The 22,428-nt window shown below is 59.4% G+C and overlaps 1 protein-coding gene across 4 annotated transcripts in view; it reads right to left on the bottom strand.

Annotated features, from left to right (window-relative positions):
* The window catches only part of CACNA2D2 (calcium voltage-gated channel auxiliary subunit alpha2delta 2), a 140,078-nt gene that overhangs the window by 17,874 nt on the left and 99,776 nt on the right, over nt 1–22,428 (bottom strand). For all 4 annotated transcript variants that reach the window (XM_032411347.1, XM_032411351.1, XM_032411350.1 and 1 more), the window contains exons 4-6: nt 12,739–12,798; nt 5,376–5,420; nt 2,015–2,156 (exon numbers count right to left, since the gene is read on the bottom strand). In XM_032411347.1, coding sequence (XP_032267238.1) covers nt 2,015–2,156; nt 5,376–5,420; nt 12,739–12,798 — 247 coding nt within the window. The remainder of the gene's footprint in view (nt 1–2,014; nt 2,157–5,375; nt 5,421–12,738; nt 12,799–22,428) is intronic.

The raw sequence follows: 22,428 nt of genomic DNA on the forward strand, positions 1-22,428 counted from the left end.
CCAACTCAGGACAGCCCTAAATCTGGCCGATACGTGTGTGTGCACGTGCTCTCTCACGTGCAGCGAATCTATCTCTGCGTATAGGACCCTCAGAGAAACCCGCCAGGGGCTGGCCACCTACTACTGCTGGGACTCTGTACCGAAACCCCCTCCCCCAGGGGCTGTTTTTCTCCTCCGGTTTCTCCCACTTGCCTTTCTTCCCAGGCGGAGCCCTGATAGATCCCTATCACAGATCCACCCCAAGTAAGACTCAGAGAATGCCTTCCAAAGGCTCGGCTCTTTGGAGGAGGGCCTCTGAACACTGAAACCTTTAAAGCAGGCGAAGAGCTGTGATTTAAAGAGACAAATGCGCAAGGTTCTGCCCATCGCCCAGGGGGCGCGGACACATCCCTGGGCACGGGGCCCTCTGCTCTCGCCCTCCGCCCTGCAATGTGGGGCCTTTGCTGCATCGTGTCTGCTGCCTAATCTCTCTCCCTCTGCTCCCACTCCCTTCTCTCTGTCCTTGTAGCTCCCCTTAACTGACCATAATGTGAAAACAAAAACACATTTCTATCATTGGCTGTGCCTATTGAACAGTATGTTATGGTCCCGTTCCTAATTTAGAAACTTAGTGACTCGAACAATTTCTATTTTTCTCTTTAACGAAAAAAATAAAGCCGGTTCTCAAATGTTTCATACGGTACTGCCTGCCCTGGGAGAGTCTGCCTGGTGAGTCCCAACCCTCGCTGGGCCTCAGTTTCCCCATCCTCCCAAGGAGAGGCTTAGAGCCGACTGTCCTGGAAGCCCCTCTCGCTGCTGGCACAGGGGCATTTCTGACTCAGGTCAAGAGCCAAGAGCAGACCCCCGCCTCAGCGGGGCTGTCCCTGTGGGTACCCATGACCACATGCACACACCTGCATTCACCGTGAGACACACTTGTGCAAACACTCCGGCCTCCCCGCCTGGAGAGGGCCTGCTACTCAGCCCCACGTGCACACACCCGCACCCACGTGCACACTCAGATCACGCTGAGCTGGGAAACGGGGACCATGCCCCCTCAGGCAGGCGATTACAGATTTAATTAAAAGTGACACAGTAAATAAAAAACATATAAAATGTAATTTGTGTGGGTAGCGAGGGGTGACTGGGGAGGGCGGTATGGCTCCTGTTTTAATTAGCGTGCCTGCCTGTGATAGTGCTCCTCGACTGGCTCGGGCAGGTGGCCTGAGGGAGGCCTGTGGCAGGGACGACAGGGGTGGGGGCAGCACCTATCCTCACCCCTGCCTGAGGCTGCCTAGAAGTTCTGGCTGACCCGAAGGGTGGAGGGGGGCCTTCCTGAGGCCCCTGCAGGATTCCCTGCATTCTGGAGACTACCCAGAAACTCTGGGACCTGTGTTCCAAGACCCTCCACCCAGGGGGCCCCTTGGAGTCTGAGGTTGCCTTGTACATGCTCACAGAATTATGCCCAAACCACCAGACCCCAGGGCCCTGAAGCCCGCTGCTAGAGCTCTCTCTGTAGTGCTTGACTCGGTCTCTTCCCCCTACACCTCCCAAGATCTTCAGGAAGTTCCTCCTCATGTCTGACTCAAATCCTTCCAGCTGTAGTGACTTGGTTTCCCCACTGTGCAAAGCTGCCCTGTCCCTGGACAAGGAGGGAGATGCTCCAGGGCTGGCGTCCGTGAGTGAGGGACTGCTCCCTGTTCCCCCAGCCCCTGTGTTCATCTGATGTGGTAGCTCCTCAACCATTCCTACACGGGGCCTGGGAATGGGGGACGGCGGGGAGGAGCTGCTCTGGGGGCACGTGGGGCACATGTGTCCACAGGGGCAGGAGACTGTGTGTGCACAGCGGTGAGAGTCTGAGCGTTAGCGTGAGGCCATGCCTGAGAATGACTTGACGCCTGCGTGTGGATGTGGGTAGCGGGGGCTGAAGGCAGACGGCACTGGCTGAGCACTCAGGACCTGGCAGTGCCCAGGCCGTGGGCCTTGCTCCCGTGCTGGCTGCGGAGGGCGGTTTCTGATCGCTCTGCACACTCACAGCCTTTGTAGATGTCCGTGGGGATCTGCACGGCCGTGTACGAATAGTTGACTTTGTTCTTGAAGTTTGAGTCCTCAACGAAGTCCAGCCTGAGGGTGCTGACCTTGGACCCCCTCTCCACATCCTCACTCTCAGGGTCATCCTGCAGAAAGGGATCCCCCCCCACCGCAGTCACGTCAGGGCTGGAAAATGGTGGAGTGGGGTCAGACAGCTCTGCAGGCAGGAGAGGGCCAGAGTCTAGGTGATAGGGGCATCTCAGAATCAGAGACGGGGAGAGATGGAGAGACACAGGGACAGATGGACAGGGGGTATGGACCCCTCCCCCAGGAGGCCTGTGACTCCCACCTGCCCCTGGCCACCCCACCCACCATCCCTACATTTGATAAACCCAAATTCCAAAACCCAAACCAAACTTCCCCACATTCTTAGAAACCAATTATCAATGAAGGAGATGAGTCCCAGTGAGAAAGAGCAGGCTGCACACCTCTGCTTTCAAGGATGGGCTTGTGTGATCCCAGGGAGGCCTAGGCAGCCCTTCCCAGGAGCCTTGGGCTCCCCCCCGTGGGGCCCCCCATCCCCTGCATGGAGTTCCTTTGGCACCAGCGAGTGGGTCCTTGCCCCCTCTGGGGGAGGGTCACCACCCCCTCAGCAGGTGGCTGTAGGGGCTGAGTTTGGGAGGGGGAGAGCTGGGCTGGGGTGGGGGCTAGCATTGAGACCCCGTAACTTCCAGAGGGAGGGTCCTCAGCGCTTGCTAGCAGAGGGACTGCAAAGGCCCCTGTTGACTTTCTAAAATGAGCTGCAGCCGTCTGACAGGTGCCAATTACAGCATCTCTCGGCCGAGCGGGCTGCGCATGCGCCGTGCACCCCCGCCCACCACCACAGGCTGGCAGGAACGGGTCTGCCGCTACAGCGCTGATGCCGCAGCCGAGCGGCGGGGGTGGGGTGGGGGGGGTGGGCAGGCATGGGTGCAGGTGTGCAAGGGGGAGGGGAAGATGGTGGTAGAGAGTGAAGAGGAAGGCAGGGAAGAGCCAGACGGGGAGGAAAGGAGGGATGGAGACCAAGGCGGGGCAGGGGCAGAGCTGGGGGCCTTGTGCCCCGGGAGGAAGGGATGTAAGCAGCTGGGCCATCCGCATGCCCCCTCACTGCCTCTCAACCCGTGTGATCACCGTCAACACCAGGCTCAGCTCATTTCCACCCCCTTGTGGCTCTGCAGACCCCACTGCTCATTGGGTCCTGGGCACACCCGCTATGTTCCTGCCTCCTGCTGCATCTTGTCTGGGGAAAGAGTGATCGTGCCTCCCTACCCAGCCAGATGTGCTCTGCCCACCCCAGGAGTGCTCCGGGTCTGTCCTCCAGCCTGGGGAATGAATTACTGCCTGGGTGGGGCCGCAGCAGGCGGGCCTGCGTGGGGGTCAAGGGTGGATTCTGTACAGCAAAATCCAAGCCATCTGCTGCCCTCCCCTTGCCCCCTCGCCCCCTCACCACGTGTGCGACTCTCTGCCCACCTCGGCACACCCTAGGAGGACCCTCAGAAGCTCAAGGATGCTGGGTAAAGCTGGGGCAGGCAGCTATCCAGCCTGCCGCCTCTGAGGCGTGAGCCACTCACGTTCCGCTTGCAGGAGGGGGAGGTGCGGGAGAAGAAAGCCCCCGAAATGTCAGCAGCAGATGAAGGGCGCTGGAAAATTTAATCTCCCAACTTTCCCAACTAATGTGACATTTGGATTCCGTTCTGATAAGCTATCAGCTGGCGAACTTTTTCCTTCCTTCTCTTTCCCCCACCCCCACCTTCTGGCTGGTAATTTAAAAGTAAATGGTCTAGAAAGATCTCTAACTGTACCTCTGGCAAAGATTAAAAAAACAAAACAACACAACAAGCAGGGGAGTCGGCAAATGTGTTCATGTCAAATTTTATAGAGGGCCAGGCTTTTGGCCTGCCCTTAGCCCAGCCCCACCCAGGGTGCCTCTCCCTCCTGGGGCTGTCCCTACCCCCTTGAGGGGAGGGGGGGGGCGTTGCAGGGAATCAGTGATTTAGAGCCAGGGGGCGGGGGTCCTGGGCACAGGGAGTTCAGGGGATCCTGGCAGGGGTCCGGGCACCAGAACAGCCAAGGAGCCTCTTGGCGCCACCCCCATGCCCAGGGGTTTTGTACGGTGGGCAACTGCAGTCTCCTGGTTTATATTTAATGCACTGATTGCTAAAATTACAGCCTGCTGCTGAGGGGGGTAAGGAATTAGATTCAGGGTCTAATTAAAGGTTCGCTCTTCATTTGAATTTCAGATTCCAGCTTTAATTTTAGCAACTTCTCTGGGAGCCACGGAGGCTCAGCCAAGGGGGAAGCACACCTGCTTTAGCCCACCCACCCCTCCTTCTCCGGCCCCCTGCCCGCCTGCCCTCCTCAAGGCTCACCCAGGCTGGCCTGGCACCACCGACCCTCTGCAGGGTTCCCTTCCTGCCTGCCCACCTCCAGGGGCACTGTCTACCTCCCGCTCGCCCCAGGAAATGCCCCCGGCCAATGAGCCCGGGAGAGGACCCCTGGATTTGGGGTCTCCCGCCCCAGCCAGAGCAGGTGGGACCCCAGAGACTGAGCTATTATGACACCTCTGTTTACAGAGGAGATAGTCAAGTTCAACTACATTTGCCTCCAAGGCAGGCAGATGGACTTGGGCCTTAGCAGGTTCACCAAACACTGTGCACTCTGTGTGCCCTGCCCTCTCGGACACTCTTGGCTCCTCTGTAGGTCCCCTGCTACCAAAACGGTCATACGGCTTTCACGCGAGGCCTCCGGAGATGGGGCGCCCAAACACCCACGAGCCAGTCAGGGGTGCTGAGACGGGAGCAGTGAGGGTCTGGGCCGTCCAGCGAGCCCCCGCGCCATCACTGCTGAGCCAGTGACCCCAGCAGAGCCCAAGCCCCGTCCTTCGTCTGGGGAACGGGCACACGGCTGGGCTGCCTCTGCAGCGGGGGCAAGCCTGACCGAGCTGGCGGGAGCCCCGACGGTGGGGCCAGCTGCGGGGGGCTCAGCACACGGAGGTACCTGCACCACGTGAGCCACACCACAGCCACGTCCCGGCCCTGCCTGCCCACCTCCAAGAAGCCCTCCGCGCTGCTCCCTCTCTCCTCCGCTCCCACAGTGCCCAGCCTCCTCCACGCTGGCACCTGGACTGACCCACGGGAGGAGATCCAAGCGCCTCACCACCTGCCTGGGGTCGGGCGCGGGGCCTGCGCCACCGCTACTTTGCAGGGTGACCTCAGAATGTGGGAGGGCGCTGAGACCTCACACCCATTTTACAGCTGCGGCTACTAGCCAAGGGATGGTGTGGGGCTCTGGCAGCTCTCCTCCCCCAACAGGGGTACGGCACTCACCAGCTCAGCGTCGGCCTTGGCATCGTAGTACAGGATATCTTCCTCCTGGGGGGAGAGAGAGGCCTTGACCCTCACAGCTCCTCACAAGGCTGCTTGAGGTGCAGCCGGGGCCCCCGCCCTGAGGCCGCCACCCGGATCCAGGGCAGCTTGGGGAGGGCTGGCTGAATTAGGCCGGGCATGCCCGCCCCCGCCCCAGACAGACACCCCCTCAGGGGCCCTCACAGGCTCCAGGGGCATGTGGTGCCCCAGGTTGGGTGGGGCCTCCCGGGGGCTCCCTGACTCCAGGACCGCTGAGAGGCGGGGTCAGAGCCAGCCTGTGTGCGGAGACTCTGGCTGAGGCAGTACTGGGGGAGTGAGGAAGATGGGAAAACAGAGCCGAGTCTGGGCCAGAGTGAAATAATGACTCGACACCGCATCTTCCAATTTCTTCTATTAAAAAGCCTGCTCATTACGGGCATGTACTTATTAATTATCTGTGATTTGTTGTGAAATGCAAGGGGGTTTACACAACAGGAGCGGGAGAAAACAAAGCCCGGCCCCCGCGCCTGCCTCCCCGGCCCGCTGGTGCGCACCCCGCCCGTCCCGGCCTCGCTCGCCTGCCCGAAGCCTGGGTTCTTGGCCATCTGCGCGTCATAATCACCGGCCACCCCGGGGACCCGTAACACAAACGGGCTAATTTCATGTTTAATGATCTTTAATCAGAACTGAGCATGGCTGACAGAGGCCGCCAGAAGGTGAATCTGGTGCCCTCAAGTGCCACTGGCCCCTCTCCTGCCCCTATGGGCTCTAGGGTCAGGACACAGGAGAAGGCCACCGTCCGAGTCACCCTCCTCTAGCGCTCCTCGGTGCTGTCTTGTACCGCAAACACCTGGTGCGTGGCCCTGGCAGCCTGTTTCTTTGTGGTCGAAAATGGGGGTGCTGACCAAGTGTGCTCCCAGCAAGCACAGAGCCAGCACTTACTCTCTGGGGGGCAGAAGTCACCTTGGCCACCCCTTTGCTGTGTGACCTCAGGGCCGCACTGCTCCCTCTCAGCTCCGGCTCCTCAGGCTTCAGGGAGGGGGCTTGGCCTCGGGGACTGCCTGGGTGCTGGGCCTGAGGCCGTAGTTTAAGGTGGTCAATATGGGGGCTTATTGTGGGGACAGTTGTGAGTTGTCTCCCACCAGAGGTCTGGGGGGTAGACGCCACTGGCTGGACCCGTAAACACAGTCCGAGCATTTCTGCAACATCGACTCCATGCCTGGCACCAGGCTTGGGCAAGACCACAGCAGCTGGATGGATGGAAGACCGGAAGCGACTTGATTGCTTCGGTCACCAGAGGCATCTGCTGCGTCCCGCGCTTCACACATGCTGGGTTTACGGGGCTCCTCCGGGAGCCCTGCGACCCTCCCCCTCATACAGATGAGGACACGGCAGGGGTAAGAGAGGCTTCGCACCCACGCTCCAACCCGCCTTCCCATTGCATCTCCAACCTTTGCCGCACCACCCACCCGGCAGGAGGACTGGAGCGCAGGTGGGTGCAGGGTGGGGGCCGGGGGCCGGGGCCCAGGCTCCAGGGTGCTTGGCCTTCCCTTGCGCCCGGCTCCGACCGAAGCACATAATGAAAGCTGACATTATATCAAACACAATAAGGAGTTTCGGTTGATGAAGATCATTCCTGAACACACAAACCCATTAAACCGAGGGGAAAAAATATCAATTCAACACACTCGCTGGCAAAAAGAAAATGTGATTTGTTATCTAAAAGGGGGTTATAAACACGGCTCTGATGCTCTTTCCCTCCGTAATGAAAACAGGCGGGCGTGGTGGGAGGACTGCAGATTAGAACATGGGGCTTCACTCGCCAACTTTTTAGGCAAACCTCCCGCAAGGACAGGAAAGGGCATGGGTGGGGGTCGGTAACTCTGGGGCCCCCAGGAGACACACGCCCCTCTCACAGGCCGGGCTGGGTCCTGCCTGCACTCGGGCCACCCCTGGGCAGCTGCCCCAATGGCTCCCTTTGTCTTTTTGTCCTGCAGTTTCATGGTCTCAGCAGAGGATCAGATGCTGGTGGCATCAGTGACACAGGGGAAATGTGTCATAGAAGAGGATTCCAGTGCCCTGCAGACAATGGGTGAGGCTCAGGAATCTGTATGCAGTCCTTGTCCCCCAGGGTCCTTGTCCCTACCTCTCCTACCTTGAAAGGGCCAGGCCAGGCCCCTTCCTTGGTAGAGAGAGGATTAGCATGGGATGGTGGCGGGCAAGGTCACATGTGTGAAAATACGTTGTAAACACAGCTGTGGTCTCTATGCTTGATGCGGTGTGGAGCTGGGGGTGTGACAGAATGGGGCCATCAGGGTTGGAGTGGGGGGGATCCCTGGAAAGGCCTCTGTGTCTGCTTTGGTCTGCCCAGTGCCCCGTGTCCACCATTACTGTCCTGCCGTGGTTAGACCACAAGGACGTGGTGCCTAGTGATTACACGCAGGGGCCTTGGCAAAGGGTCTTAGCCTCAAATCCTGACCTGAACATGTGTGCTCTGGGATCCCGAATGGTGAGTGAAGACTGAGCCTGAAGCCTCCGAAGTCCCCAGTGGCCCCAGGACTACTCCTGGGGGTCACCCCCATCTCATCAAGGAGGCAAGGGTGCCTGTTAAATCCTGTAGCCTCGGTGAGGCTTTCCTTCAGGGTCTTGATTTCCCACTTACAAAGGTGGGATGAAGATGCCCTACAGAGGCAGGGAGCTGGGTCTCTCCAGGCGCTGGGGCCAGCCCTACCTGTGGGGACCCTTATGTTTGCAACTCTGGTCCTGGGAGGGGCCGGAGGGTGGAGGAAACCCTCTGGTTGGGGAGAAATGGGCATTGTTAATGTCTGGGGTCCACACCCAATGCCCCCTTCTGCTATTTTAGGGGCCATTTTGCTCAAACTTGGCAGGGGGTGGGGGGAATCATCCTTCTGAACTCACATTTCTCCCCCTTGTGGATTTCTGTATGACGGATGACACATGAAGGGTGGGGCTGGGGGGCCCACATGGACTTTGTACAGACGACACATACCCTCTTCTTAGCTGGAGCTGAGCCCAAGAGAGAACACGAGGGGTGCCGGCAGGTGGGAAACAGGGCGAGGAGGTGAGCATGGGGTAAGCATGGGGAATAGCAGTTGGTGCCTATGTCTGGTTCTATGGGGTACAGTGAGGATGACTGGCCTTCCTGCCCTGGCCCACGGCCAGCTCAGCTCAGCCAAAAGGGCTGTTTTCTGAGAGAGCCGTCTGTCGCTGGCTTGGCAGAGAGGCAGGCAGCAGGCCTGATGGCTGGGGCAGACCTTAGGCCGGGGAGGCCACCTGTCCCGTCCAGCCGGCTCCTCTGGCCTGGTCCAGCCTTCACAGTCTTCCTTGTATGTTCCCGGACAGAGCTACCTCTCCCATCAGACCCCCCAGGGTAGGGCTGTGTCTCCCGCTTCAGACTCCCCAGGGTAGGACTGCTTCCTCCCTTAGACTCCCAGGGCAGCACTTTGTCCCCTGCAGGGCCAGGTGTTGGCACTGAGGCCCTGGGGCCAATGGCCTCTTCTGCCTCTTCCACCCATGCCCTGGCCCAGCTCCTCCCTGGTGGTGGTTCAGACAGCAGATAATGCCGGCACAGTGTGGTGCTGGGCCAGGCACGGTGTCCAGCAGGCGGGCCATCTTCATCTCCCCTAAGTGTTATGGGCACCAGAGCACCTGCTGCCTGTCTGCGGGGTCAGGCGACGTGCTGCCTCTCACAGGGGCCATGGTTTCCCTGGGGTCCAAGGGCTGTGGCCAGGCTGGGGTTCCCTGCGTCTGCCACAGCCAGTGTGTGGGGTCATGGCCTGAGACTAAGAGGGGAACAGGGGGCCTTCATGTCCAGACCTCTTTCTCTCTCTCGCGCCATCTCTGAGCCTGTCGACCCCAGGATCCCCCAAGTGCCTGGGCTGGCGTCGGTGGTGTGTGTGGATGTACTATACCACTGTCCACTCCTCAGAGGTCTGCATGTAGACCCACTGTGTGCCGCTGACATAGGGAGGACCATACCCTACTGATCACACAGTGGATTCCATGTGCCAAGCATCTCCTCTGTGCCCAGAACTGCCGGGTGCCATTCTCCCCATCTCAGAGGTAAGAAGACCGAGGCCCAGCTGCTCTCGGCCAACCTGTCCACAGGGCACTCGGCTGGGCACATGGACAGATAGTGGACAACACTGAAGCAGGTCCGACTGCTTCTGGCCTAGAGGAGTCTTGAGTGGGGCAGACAGATGAGTCCACTGGGATACTGGCCTGGGGCAAGCTGCACTGGGAACTGTCGGTGTTGGGGGCTCCCGAGATGGATGCTGGGGGCCGTGGGGGCCAATCCCGGGCTTGGGACTCAGCAAGAGGAGCCCTAGCGAGGTAACTGGAGAGGGAGAGGCGTTGCCCTTTTGAAGGAGGAGGGCAGGGCACTCCTGGGCCAAGGCCCGGCTTGCGTAAAGGGCCTGAGTTTGACATTGGCGTGGCTGCTCTCCAGAGCGCCCCATGGAGGAACACGCTCTTATCTGTACCTCCTGAAGGTCACTGGGAAGGACACGGTCTCAGGAGTGGGTGGTGTGCCTGCAAGCGACAAAGACGCCATCCCTTTCCCAGCCTCGAGGCCCCGTATCCCCCTGGCATGCACAGTCCCCACCTGCAGCTGCCGCCAGCGCCCCCCCCACTCCCCCCCCCACTCAGGGCGGTCTGGCGAGCCAGCTAATGGGCCCGCCGTCAGCGCTGATGCCTTTCAGCCAGGCAGCAGGGTGACTGCAGGGCTTCTGGGGAAGAGCGGGGCCCTGACCCTACAGCTGGGAAGGAGGGGGTGATTCTAGCTCCGCCCTGCCCGAGATACAGACAGATGCACAGCTGGACGGACTGAGGGGGAGGCCCGGTGGTCACTTCCACAGCTGGGGGCATCCCAGGTCGTGTCAAGGGGAGAGGGCCAGCCAGAGCCCGCTCCTGCCTCATCTCAGGACAGGAGCGCGCAGGGCCGGAGACGCCCCTACACTGTCACCACCTTGGCATCTCTATGCCCTGACGTGTGCAGTGGCCCTTTCGCACACCAGGCCTGGGCCAGCAGGCAGCATTCAACACCAGAGTCCTTTGCCAGATGGGGAAACTGGAGCCCAGAGAGGGGCAAACCCTTGCAGGGCCCCGTGGGGACTCGGTGTGCAGGGAGCACATTGTCTCCAGCATCACCCGTCTCAGCATCCCCGGATGCCCCTGAGACCTTGGTCCCCCTTCCTGGCAGGCCTCCACGGTGCCCATTCTGGCCTGGGGTAAGCTGTTCCTGCCTTAGGGAGTAGCTGAAAATCAGGGGTCAGGAGTCTGGCTGGATGATCCTTGTAAATTTTGGGTTTTCTGCCGAGTCAGGAAAAGAAAATAGGTTTGGGGCTAAGGCGGCCTCTTTGTCTTCTTGTCTGGGGCCTGGACTGGGAGGGAGAGAAAACCAGGCTGAGGGTGGGTCTTTTCATTCCCTTGTTCCCTGTTCCTTCACTCACTGTCCCGTGTCTGCTCTGCACACGGTCCTGGGTAGGGAGGGAGGACGCAGATATGTCAGGAACAAAGGAAGGGCCGGAGTAGGGGAGGCGTGGGGGGGGGGGGGGGGTCCTGGATGGCCAGAAGCTGGAGGGGCTGATGGACTGGGCCATGGGGGTAGCCTCACTGGGAAGGGACAGACAAGCCGGGCCGCTGGGAGGAACAGAAGGCATTCAGGCAGAGATCAGGAATGGGCCTGGAGTGAGGTGTTCAGCATGGCTGGGGCACAGGGAGGTGGGCGAGGAATGAGGTGGCCAAGGGGGGCAGGAACAGCCAGATCAGGGCTGGACCTTGAAGAAGATTCACCCGGGCGGGTGCTGTTTTATTGGTGGCAGTGTGATCTGAGTGGTGGGTGGGAGCACCGCCACCATGCTGTTTCTGATCAGGGGGCTGAGGAGGCATGGGGACCCGGGGATGGGTGGTGGTGTTGGAAAGGGAGGGAGAGAGAAGGGTGAGTCTTGAGCTCCTGGGGAGGCGGGGTCTGTCCAAGGAGTCATCCACTCATTTATGTGTCCACTATAAACGATCACCTGTTAGCTCCAATCCCACCTGAGCTCCCTGAGGGTAGCACCCAGCACTGACCAGGAAGCAGAGGAAGGATGCCATGGGGTGGGCGAGGCAGGGCAGGACTCAGGACGGCCCGGCGGGATGGAGACCAGGGATGAGGAGCAGACAGGTTCAGGGGGCCTGGATCATAGGCATGAATCCCCTGGGACCTGACAGCCTGGCTGTGAATCTCTGCCACCAGCAGGTGCCTCAGGTAGGTCTAACCACCTTGTGCCTCAGTGTTCTTATCAGTTTAAGTAGGGATAATAATCCACTGGCCCGCCAGATGTGCAAGACCCAGAGCTGGAGCGGCAAGGGCCTATCCCACCTTATTAGGCCCCGGGTCCCCGCAGGCAGCCCTTGGCGCCTCTCCCCGTGGGTAGCACAGAGACCCCCAGGAGGCCTGGCTCAGATGCCTGGGCAGCTGTGGAGGACACACGAGCCCTGCTAACTGGCCTGGTCCCTGAGGGTTCCATCATCCCTGGCATTGGGGGTTCCCTGGGTCTGGGAGGAAGCCTGTCTCAGTTTACCTTCTGGCTTACTGAGGCCCTCTGAGATGCTGGCCTGATGGAAAGGGTGCAGGTGTATCCAGCCCCCCCCCAAAGCAAACACAGCTGCCTGCATTTGTGAGGGCCACCTGTGTTTGAGACTGGCAGTCAATGAGGGTTCCCTTCCTTCCCCCACATTCTGGGCCCTTCTGCCCTCAAGAAGAGACCTACTACCACCTTCTCACCCCTCCACTCCCTTGGCACCTGGGCTCCTTCTGAGCTCTCTTGGTGGAAGGAGAGGCTTCTGTGGCTGTGACAAGCATGGTCCCTGATCCCAGTCGGACAGCCTCCTGGAAGACAGGCTGCTGTTCAGGGAAGTCCCAGGAAGGGGACAGAGTCCCCCTTTGGCAATGACTCTTCTAGGTCAGTGTATTACAGTCTGAAAGGTCCTGGAGTCAAGGGACTTCTTTGCCCTAGGGTCTCTCCAGAGTCTGGGCACATCCTTAACCTCCAAGGCAACACCAACTTTGGGGAGCATCACTTTAGAGCGGCCTGTCTGCCCTTGGGGGACCCCACAGCTCCTCTAGGGTGAAGTGAGTGGTTCATATCTGCACCCTGTGTCCCAGCACTGAGGGGAGCCTCAAATGTTTGCTGAAGGCTGGACTAAGGTTCCAGGCTCCCCTCCACAGAGCCCTCAGTGCTCCTCCAGTGAGTCTGGGCAGCGCCCCCTCCCCCGAATCCACATCTACCCTTGCTGGGGGTGGGCAGGTCATGCGGGCTGGGGCGGGCACTGCAGTTCTTACCTTGATGTTGTCCTGCCAGCGGTGGGCTTTCTGGAAGTTCTCTGCGGCGTCGGCCAATCTCTGAGGAACAGAGCATAGAGAGGTCACAGGCTGAGGGAGGCCCATGCCCAGCCCCAGCCCTCTCCATCCTTAGTGCTCCCTTGCCCCATGCTGCCACCTCCGGGATTCCTTGGCCCCAGACCTTTCCCAGCTTGCTGTGTGGGCCCTTCCCCCACCCACAGCTGGGTTCACATAGGACAGGTGAAGCCTGCACAAAGTGACCTGAGTGGCATCTCCATGGGACTCCCTGTACTTCAGCCCCCCACATCTCCTGCCCACAGGATGGCGGGGGGGGGGCCCCCAGGACGCAGTAGGACCCAGGCCCTGGAGTCAAGCCCCGTTGCCCCTCTACCTCGGACAAACGAGTGTCACGCCAGTGCCAAGAAGAGGCCCTCCCTAGTCAAGGGCGAACTGCCCCAAGGGACAGGCGTGCCTTGCTGATGCGTCTTTGCCACCAGCTGCTCAGGGCTTGGCAGGAGGTGCCCTCAGCACATCTCACACACCCAGGCCCACGACCACTGTCCCTGTCCCAGCTTCCTGAGCCCCTTCCCAGCATGGCTCTCCAAGCCTCTGTCCACACAAGCCTGGCCATCCCTTGGGGCTGGTTCCTGCACTCTCCTCCATCACGGCCCCTCTGCGTGTGAGCAGTCCCTCTATCCCACGCCCTGTTACCGCCAGGCCTGGCACCAGACTGTGCTGATGTGCGGAGATGTGGTGGGCCAGCCCTGCCCTCTCACAGTCTAGAGGAGGAAACAGACACAAAACTGGGTAGAACCACCAGAGCAGGAGGAGCTGAAGTGCTTCGAGGAAGCTTAGTGCTATGGGAACTTGGGGCATCGGGGAGAGCTTCCTGGAGGAGGTGTTGGTACTCTGCCACCCTCAGGGCCTGAACCCCGGCTGCCCAGAGATTCTTATTTTGCGCCTCTGTGGATCCTGTCCCTCCAGGAACTCTCGGGACTCCTAAAGATGGCCCTCTGGGGCCTCCCGCAGAGCTGAATGTAGTGAAGTCCTGTTAATCATATTGACAACTGTCACCACGAACTGGTCACTTGCTGCATGCCGAGTCTGCCACCAGGCCAGTGACACATCATGTGTAGCTGTCTCCATTCATGCCTGACAGGTCTTCCTCAGATGAGGAGACCCAGGCATGGAGGCAGTAAGCAGCCTTCCCAAGGTCACAGCGTGGGTCAGGCTGGGGCCCTGAGTCTGGCCCAGCCCATGACCAAGGTCTGAAGCCACCTTCCATGGGCCCACCATGCCTGGTGAGGGACAGGGCAACTCTTGCAGGGGAGGGGCTCTGGTCTTCCACCCCTGCCCCACTCCATCCCATGGGTGGAGCAGTGGGTCCTGCCTTCTGGCCTCCAGCCCTCACTCAGAAGGCCCTGGCCTCTTGGTATTTAGGACACACACTCCCATCCATCAGTCCAGGCCTGGGGTGGCATGTGGGCCCCAGAGGGGAGGTTCTAACAGAGCCTGGCAGCTGCCCATCAGGGGGAAATGGGGGTCGGGATTTGGGAGACTGGTTTTCTTCCCTCCCAGCATGGAACAGGGTGGTATGGCCTATGTTCTCTGGGGCGGGATGTCACCTCGGGCAGTTAGAGGGGCTGACCAGGACCATCCTCACTCCCATTGGGCCTAGCTCCCCCTCTTCCTCAGGCCAAGAACAATGAATGCTGGGAAGACTGTAAGGCTGGGGGTCTTGGGGACAGGGTAGGAAAGTCTCTCTTGTCCAACCCCCTCACTTCACAATGTTGGGCCCCTCCTGGCCTCCAATTCCCTCTCCTGTTACCCCACCTGATCTTTGTAGGTTCTATTCTCTGCCCACCTGTTATGCAGTGCCTGCTTGGGGCGGCCCACCCCACTCCCCCGACCCAGCTTCGGGGACCACAGGCCTCTATACTCCCAGACACCTCCCATACCTTGCCTCCAACCCCGGCCCCTCCTGGGGTCCTGGACACCTTCCTGGGGTGACCCTCAGGCCCACTGGAGCGCATCCTGTCCCCTCTTGGAATGAACCCATCCATGCTAGACCCCTGCCACCTACATCTTACCCGTGCTATCACTCAGATCACCTACTGTCCTTCCTCAGGCTCCTGTGTCCTCTCTCGCCTTTTGTCATCTATTCTCCAAATGTGGATCCAATCTGGTGGCCACCCTTTGCCCCTAAGCCCTTCAGCAGCTTTCTTGAGGTCCTGAGGGGTCCACCTGCGCTTCCCCCTGGGGCCTCTTCTCAGCCTAAACTACAAACACCCCTCCCCTGACCCCGACCCCCAGGATGGGTGCGGCCCCTGCTTCGCAAGGCTGCAGCGTTCTTTTGCAGAGGACATAGCTATGTGATATGCGCACACAACACCTGTTATTGCAGTTAACTGAGCACTCCTGTGCTAGCTGAGCACCTGGGCTGGATGAGAGTGCGAGAAGCCTAGGGGCAGCCCGTGGGGCCGCACCTCGAGGGGTGAGCCTTGGGCAATCTCTTCATGCCCCTTTTCCTTCCCCAGTGGCCTGCTACCTTCCTGGGGACCCCAGGCCTTTCTCAGAGGGGGCCTGAAGCCCACATGGGGCTCCACTGAGGCCGCTGCCCTTCACGGGGGATGAGGCGAGGACGGGGCGTGGGGATAACCAGATCAGGCCTCCTGCCTCAGGAAAGTCCCAGGGCTGATGGGGCTGCAAACACCAAACTGACACCAGCTGAAGTCTCCAGCTGGGCCGCAGCCTCGAGGAGCCAGCCTCTCCCGCACCCAGCTCCCCGCCGGCCAGGGGCGCCGGCTGCTTCGGCCTCTCAGGGCTCAGCTCCATCTGCGGGATGCACGGGCCCAAGGACCAGGGCTCCGTAGCGGAGCGGCCACGGTGAGGGAGACCCAGGGAGGGGGGCCCTGGCCCCTAGCCTCCTCGAAGTCCCAGGGGCTCGAAGGTCCGGGTCAGCCCGCTGACTCATGAATAACGGAGCTGCAATAGCCACAGCAAAAGGATTATGTTTAATCCTCAGTAACGATCAAGCCATTATTATTTGTTCGGTGTTACAGATCAATCAGCCCATCCCCGGGCGCTGGACGTGTGGAAACTGCTAAACACACAGGCCCGGTGGTGCAGGAGGAAGGGTGGAGGCAGCAGAAGGGGGGTGGAGGGGGCAAGCTCTGGCTGCTGGAGGTCCCACCGGGTCTGAGGGGGTGAGGAGAGAGGCCCACTGGCATACCTGAGGGGCCCCGAGCAGCGATCCGAGCCTGGACTCCCGGAGCCTTGGAGCCCGGGCCTGGGTTCAAATCCTGGCTTTTTTGAATAAGTGGCTTCCCCTGCTGGCCCTCAATGTCTTGTCTGTAAATTGGGGATAGGAACTGTACCCACTCAGAGGGTGAGTAGGTTCTTGGCAGCCCCCTTGCTCCGACCCCCAGAAACTGCCCAGAGGGACCAGTCCCCTGGGGTGTCTCTTGCTGGCTCCAAGCACGAAAGGCTCTTGCCCACCTCTGGGTCTTCCTCTGTTATCCACCTTCTGCCTGGGACGTGCTCCCTATCACCTCAGTCAGCCCTATCAGACTGTCACCTCCCCTGGACACCTCCTTTTGCCCTTGCCCAGTCCCCGGCTCCCCTCCCCTGTCAGGCACTCAGAGCCTCGGGCTCCCGTCTCCACAGAGCCCACAGCCCTGCTCAAGGCTGTCTGGGAGATGTGCTCGCAGCCTCACCCTACCCTAAGTTTCATCCTCCTAGCGCATCCCCCCTACTTCTCCTGGCTCCTTATGATGGCCTCCGCGCAGGCAGGATGGGGAAGGAAACTGAGGCCCAGAGTTGAAGACAGAACCACCTGTGGGTGGGCCCGCGGCTTGGTCCCATGTCCAAGATACTGCCTGTCTGGGGGGAGATGTGCTCTATTCTCGCCCCTCAGCCACTGGCAGCCTCTGATTCTCCTGCTACCAGGCCCCTGCACATTCTGCTTTTGTGTCTCATCACTAGACTGCTCAGCGGGTTCGTTCCCTCACCCTTAAGGTGTTAGCCTAGGCCTTCTCCTCCTCCTAACCACTCCCTGACCCCTGCCAAGCCCCCATCTGTCCCCATCACATCTCCTTGCTTTCTTCCTTGGGCTCTGAGCTTGGTGAGGGCTGTCTCTGGCAGCTGTTAGCTTTACAATAACCTGGCCCCTTGCGTAGGTACACAGTGAACATCCACGAACTTAAGGTCAGCGTATCTCTGAACCTGGGTGGAGCCCTAGGCAGGAGTCTGGCTCTGCCAGCCAGCTGTGTGACCCCGGGTGGGTGGCTTAACCTCTCTCAGCCGCTTTTCCTCGTCACATCGTGGAGGGTTAGGGTGGCCCATGAGGGTGACACTGACCCTGCGGCAGAGCTGCTGGTGTTGGCTGGCCTGGCCCGAGATGTCCCCATAGTGGCCAAGGCGTTGGAGGGAACCATGGTGGGACCGCTGAGCAGGGCTGCTCATGGCCAAGTCCATCACAGGAACAGCAGGCATTTCAGAGGCAATTATCAGAGAGTTTCACTTAACAATCAGTTTCCCTCAGCTCCGGCAACTGTTCTCACAGGAAAAGGCAGGAAAGGAGGACTGGTGGTGTGCTGGGCTGGGGACGAAGCTCCCCTGCAGAGTAGCCCCTCTGTAGACGCCTTCAAATTTCACTAAGTGAAAAGTCTTTCCCTTGCTGTGGAGCTGGTGCCCTCAGATGAGGGGCCTGGAGCCACGGTGGGTGCCCCTCAGAGGCCAACAGCTGGAGGGTCCAGCCCCTACCTCAGGCTGGGAGAGGCGGGGCTTGAGTGCGAGGGGGATGGAGCCCTCAGGCTTCTCCCTTCTCTTTGAGGGCCCACTCCTCCCCCAGGGCTGGGTGCCCCGCTTCTCCTGAGCCTCCTCCTCTCACCCCAGTGCTGGCCAAACCCGAACGGGTCTGGGGAGTGACTGCCTATCAAACAGGCTTTGTTTCGTGCTGCCCAGAGGGAAAGATTGTACGAGGTGTTTGGTCTTAATTAGTTATAGCTACTCCCTCTTCCAAGAGGATACGAGAGGCTTAGGATGAAAGGCCCTGAACCCATGGGGAGCAGGATATTGAGATCTGAGCCACTGAGGGCTGTGCCCGGCAGAAGCCGTGATGGGGGGGCCCTGAGGGGGAGGCTGGGGGCTGCAAAGTCCTAGCACCAAGCAGATGCCCTGAAAACACTGCCTGAGGGTTGCAAGGAAGGTAATGGTGACAGATGACACCAGACCCCACCCCTGGCACCTCCCCTGGGCCAGGGCTTCACTGACCGGTGCAGTTCATTCGACGACAGGCGGAAGACTGGGCCTCTTCTTCACCCTCCCCATTCCATCCCTAGCAAGCCACTGGAGAGGTGGAGTCTTCTGTTCCCCCCGCCTTTTAGAGGTGGGCAGACTGAGGCTCAGAGCATTAGTGCCACTACCCAGGCCCCTGGTGGGGAAGTGGTAGAGGGGGTATCGACCCAGGTCTATCAGGAGCGTTGGACAGTGAGCATCTCAGGGACAGACCAGGTCTGGCCACATGGGTCTGCTGCTTGGGCTCAGATGCCCCCCACCTGCCCCCAAGAAGCGGTTCCTTTGTCCTTTCCTCAGGAGAGTGGATCAGTAACTGGCTTCCCAGATGCTGCTCTGAGCCCACCCCCCCCAACCCTGGAGTCACTGGGCCCAGCCCTTGGGAGGGGCTGAGGACCAGGGTGTCCAGCAGGCCCTGATCAACCCAGCCTTGCCACCACCGCCACCCTGCTTCCCTCCTTGCGTGCGGGCCCCGTATTAGCTCTGTACTGTGCACTGATAGATACTAAATACAGATTTCCAATTTCCAGAGCTGTTATGGTCTAATGAGTAAATAATATACATATTTAAAACTGTCTAAAAACATATCTGCATAATTAAAATATCTGCATAATAATGAAGCAAGATGCAGCTTAGCAAGGAGGCAGCTAGAGCTCCGGGGCTGACAATAGGGGTAGGTGCGCAGCTGGGGTTGGGGGTCATGGCCCTGTGGCTCTCTTCCTTCCTGCTACCTTGGCCCGAGTGGGCTTTTGTCTGTCTGTCCACCACCTGCTTCAAGCGGGTACACCCACAGTCGGGAACCAGGAGAGTCCCAACTTGGCCCCGTCCTTGCACAACCTGCGGCCTGGGGGAGGCGCACGTGTAGACGGACGGTACCCGCTGCCTGAGCGATGGCGGCCTCGAGGACTCTGACTGCCACCATCCGCGGCACCTGATGTGCTCAGGGCTTTACGGGCACAGCCCCGCTCACCATGACCTTCCAAGGGCAGGTCCTTTCCTGATCCCCCAGCTTTCTGGGTTCTGAGGGGTAGAGAGAAACACACCAGCATGGGCAGAGCGGGCTGCCTGGGACCCATGACTTACACACCGTAGTCGATGGAGATGCCTGTGGCTTTGCCTGTCAGATGCACCACGGACACAAGGGCCCCTGGGGCAGGACCGCACTTGGCCTTGCCCTCCCACCCTCTCTACCCTCCTGCATCCGTCCGCACCGGACACACCTGGCTCCCGTCCCATGACACTTCCGACTCACCCTTTCTGTATGAACGAGACTTCCAGCTGAAAGATACAACCACCACCGAAACAGTGACAAACAAACAAACACTCAAACCTCAGACCAAAACTCCAGCAACCAAAACTGCAGGGAAAATCACCAACACTCCTCGAAGCGAAGGGCGCCTCGGGGGAAAGCCATCACGTGCCGCTGTTGTTGGCGGCAACGGGCTCCCTGACCTTTTCCCTCGCCAGCGGCCGCACATCCTCTACGAGTTGATTAAAAAAAAAAACAAAAAAACAGTAAAATGGATTTTTTTCTTAAAAAAAAAAAAGGTCAGAATACAAGTACCAGGAAAAAACTCATTCGAGTTGTGGTTTCCTTCTGGAGGGGCTCCCGCCTCTCCACCCCCAGGCCTGGGCTTGCTTGCTGTCTGTGGGCATCTCGGGCTCGGTCATCGACTCCTGTGCCTCCTCGGTCCCGCCTGCAAGGGCAGCCCGTGTGTTACTCTCCCAGGAAAGACAGGAAGACGTGAGCAGTGGCTTAGGCTAAAGATGGAGATGGGGCTGGGGATCCTGGTGTCCTAGAGGCTTGAATTTCAGACCACAGACGGGATTTCCCAGAACATCCCGGGCACCCAGGGAAGGTTGCTGTGTTGTATTTTGCCTGGGAGGACTTGTAAAAAAACCCACGGGTCTCCTATTACTGATATGTTACCCTCAACTGGACAGTTTGACATCAGGAGGAGGAAGCCATGTAGGAATAGTAGGAAGGAAAGGAGGTGAAGTGGCACTCGGGGGATGATACCTATAATCCCACTGGCTTCACTGCTCTAGCTCTCAACAGGAACCTCAGTCAGCACAGAAAGAGCTGGGTGCAGTGTGTCATGGGACAGGGTCCACAGTGCCCACTGAACAGGGCAAGGGGCAAGGAAAGGGGCCTCTGTGGGTGGGCAGAGCATTCGCCAGGGCCAGCCTGAATTTACAGAGCAGTTGTCAGGAACCATGGATGAAGCCCACCCTTGGGAAATTTCAGCTCTGGTGTTGGGCTGCTTCAGGAGGGAATGAGTGTGGACAGCCTTGTGCTGAGGGCAGTAGCATAGGCCCGGCTCTTGGGACCCTGCCCTGCTCAGTCACTGCTGCTGCTCCTCAGTCCCCTGCCAGGCACCTGCGAGAGTTTCCCTGATGAGAAATAAGCCAAAGAAGCCAACACACAGGTCAGAGTTTGGGCTGTAGCCCCAGAGCCCGGCCATATGCAAGCACCTTGCCTGCGAGGAGCGTGAGCTGAGGGCCGGGCCATGTGGATTCCAAGGCTGAAGGGGCTCCTTTCAAGGTGCGGCCCCGCTCAGCACAATCCCTCAGGGGGCTGGCAGGGGTGAGAACCCACCAACCTAGCTGAAACCTAGTCTCCAGCATGAAACCTGCATATCTGTACGGGTGACTCAGTCCCTGGTGAGCCAGGTGGAATTTCTCATAAAATTTCCAGTTTTGTCAGGTTTCCTCCCTCTGAATGATGACCCAGTGTAATTCACTAATGTTTCTTTCATTCTTTTAAAAAACATGCAGATAGCATCAGGCGAGGGTGTCAGGCCCAGGGCTGTTGGCCACTCTCCAGTTAGAGAAGATGGGTGACACACCATTTATCAAAGTGTACCATGGAAATGTCACTGACTCCTTTCCCTCATCAGGCCATGTTCTGGAGACTAGCACGTGTGGGCGTGGGTGTGTGTGCGTGCCTGTGTATGACAATGGCCCTGTCACAGAGGCCGGGAGGCCTGAGCTCCTAAGGTCTGGTGGCTGGCCCAGTGCGTCATTTGGTAAGTGTTGCCTTCATCTCTCTGCACCTGTTTCTCACCTGTTTAATGAAGACCAGAACCCCACCTGGGCTCTCCTAGGGCCATGGGGCAGGAACTGAGGGCCCATTTGCATGTCCTACTCAACCACCTCTACCCCAAGGCCATCCCTTGGAAGCTGCTCCCCTCCAAAGCCCCCTACTCCTGTGACACCCCTCCCTTCTGACCAGACCTCTCCAGAACTACCCTCAACCCAACTTCAGACTCCCACCCAAGCTGCTAAGCATAAGCTCATCTCCCCAGGCCCCCACACTTTAGGCCTCCCACATAGGCCCATGTCCCCTCCCCCAGCCCCCACTTCCCTGTTGTCACCCTTTATGGGGACCTGTGTGACCTAGCCTTGCCAACCTTGTCACTCTCCCCCCATGATGACCCGGAGTTCTGCCTTCCCACCATGTTTAGGTTCCCTACCCTTGTTTGTGCTGCACCCTAAGCTTGGACTGCCCCCCACCCCCTTTACCTGCTCATCCGCCTCCTCCAGGAAGCCTGGCGCTCCTGCCAGCCTGGTTTCCAGAATTCCCTGTGGCACTTCCATCACTACTTTGTCTAACTCCCCCCATATGTGGTCTCTGGAAGGCAGGGACTTGATTCATGGATGTGTGTGGCCCTGGTGCTTGGGTGCAGGCTTCCATCTTGGTCAGTAGGGTGGGGGAGGGAGATTAGGAGGTGCCCTTAAACACTTGCAGGCTTGGAGGCCATGGGTTTCCCTGGGGGTGGAGATGGCAGAGACCAGGCCAGATGCAGCACTGATGACAGAACACAGGGATCCCAGAGGGTGCAGAGGTAAAGGCATGGGCAGAGTGAGGCTGAGTACAGGCCCCTCAGGGCACCCCATGTAGAGGGGGCAAGGGGTTGCCTCCGGGGTCTGAACTGAAGATGTCTGTTTTCTGGAACCCCAGCCTCACTGTGGAACTCAGGAAAATGTCCACCAGTCCCACGCAGCTGCTGCCAAGTCAATGATGAAATGGTTTGGAAGCAAAATTCACTGAGGCCTTACCAGAGTGAGAGGCTGGAGGGTGGTGGACACGGGTCCCTCATCTGGCCAGGTCAGGCAGGAATTGGGTCCTCCTGCTCTGGCCCCAGACCAGTGCATTCTCCGGACATGCTCCAACACACTCCTCCAAGAAGCCTTCTCAGGTGTCCTTATGCCCCACCACGGCTCAGGGACAGGACATGGGAGGGTGGTGGTTCCAGTGGGAAGAACCCTCTCTCTTTCCTGTCAAGAACTGTTTATTAAGCACCCACTGTGTGCCTGGCCTATGCCAGGCTAGGGCGGATGTGGCCCTGCTCTCATGCAGTGTACCATCTGTAAGTTCTTCTCTATGTCCCA

Source organism: Phoca vitulina, unplaced genomic scaffold, assembly GCF_004348235.1.
Source record: "Phoca vitulina isolate PV1807 unplaced genomic scaffold, GSC_HSeal_1.0 scaffold13, whole genome shotgun sequence".
NCBI lineage: Eukaryota > Metazoa > Chordata > Mammalia > Carnivora > Phocidae > Phoca > Phoca vitulina.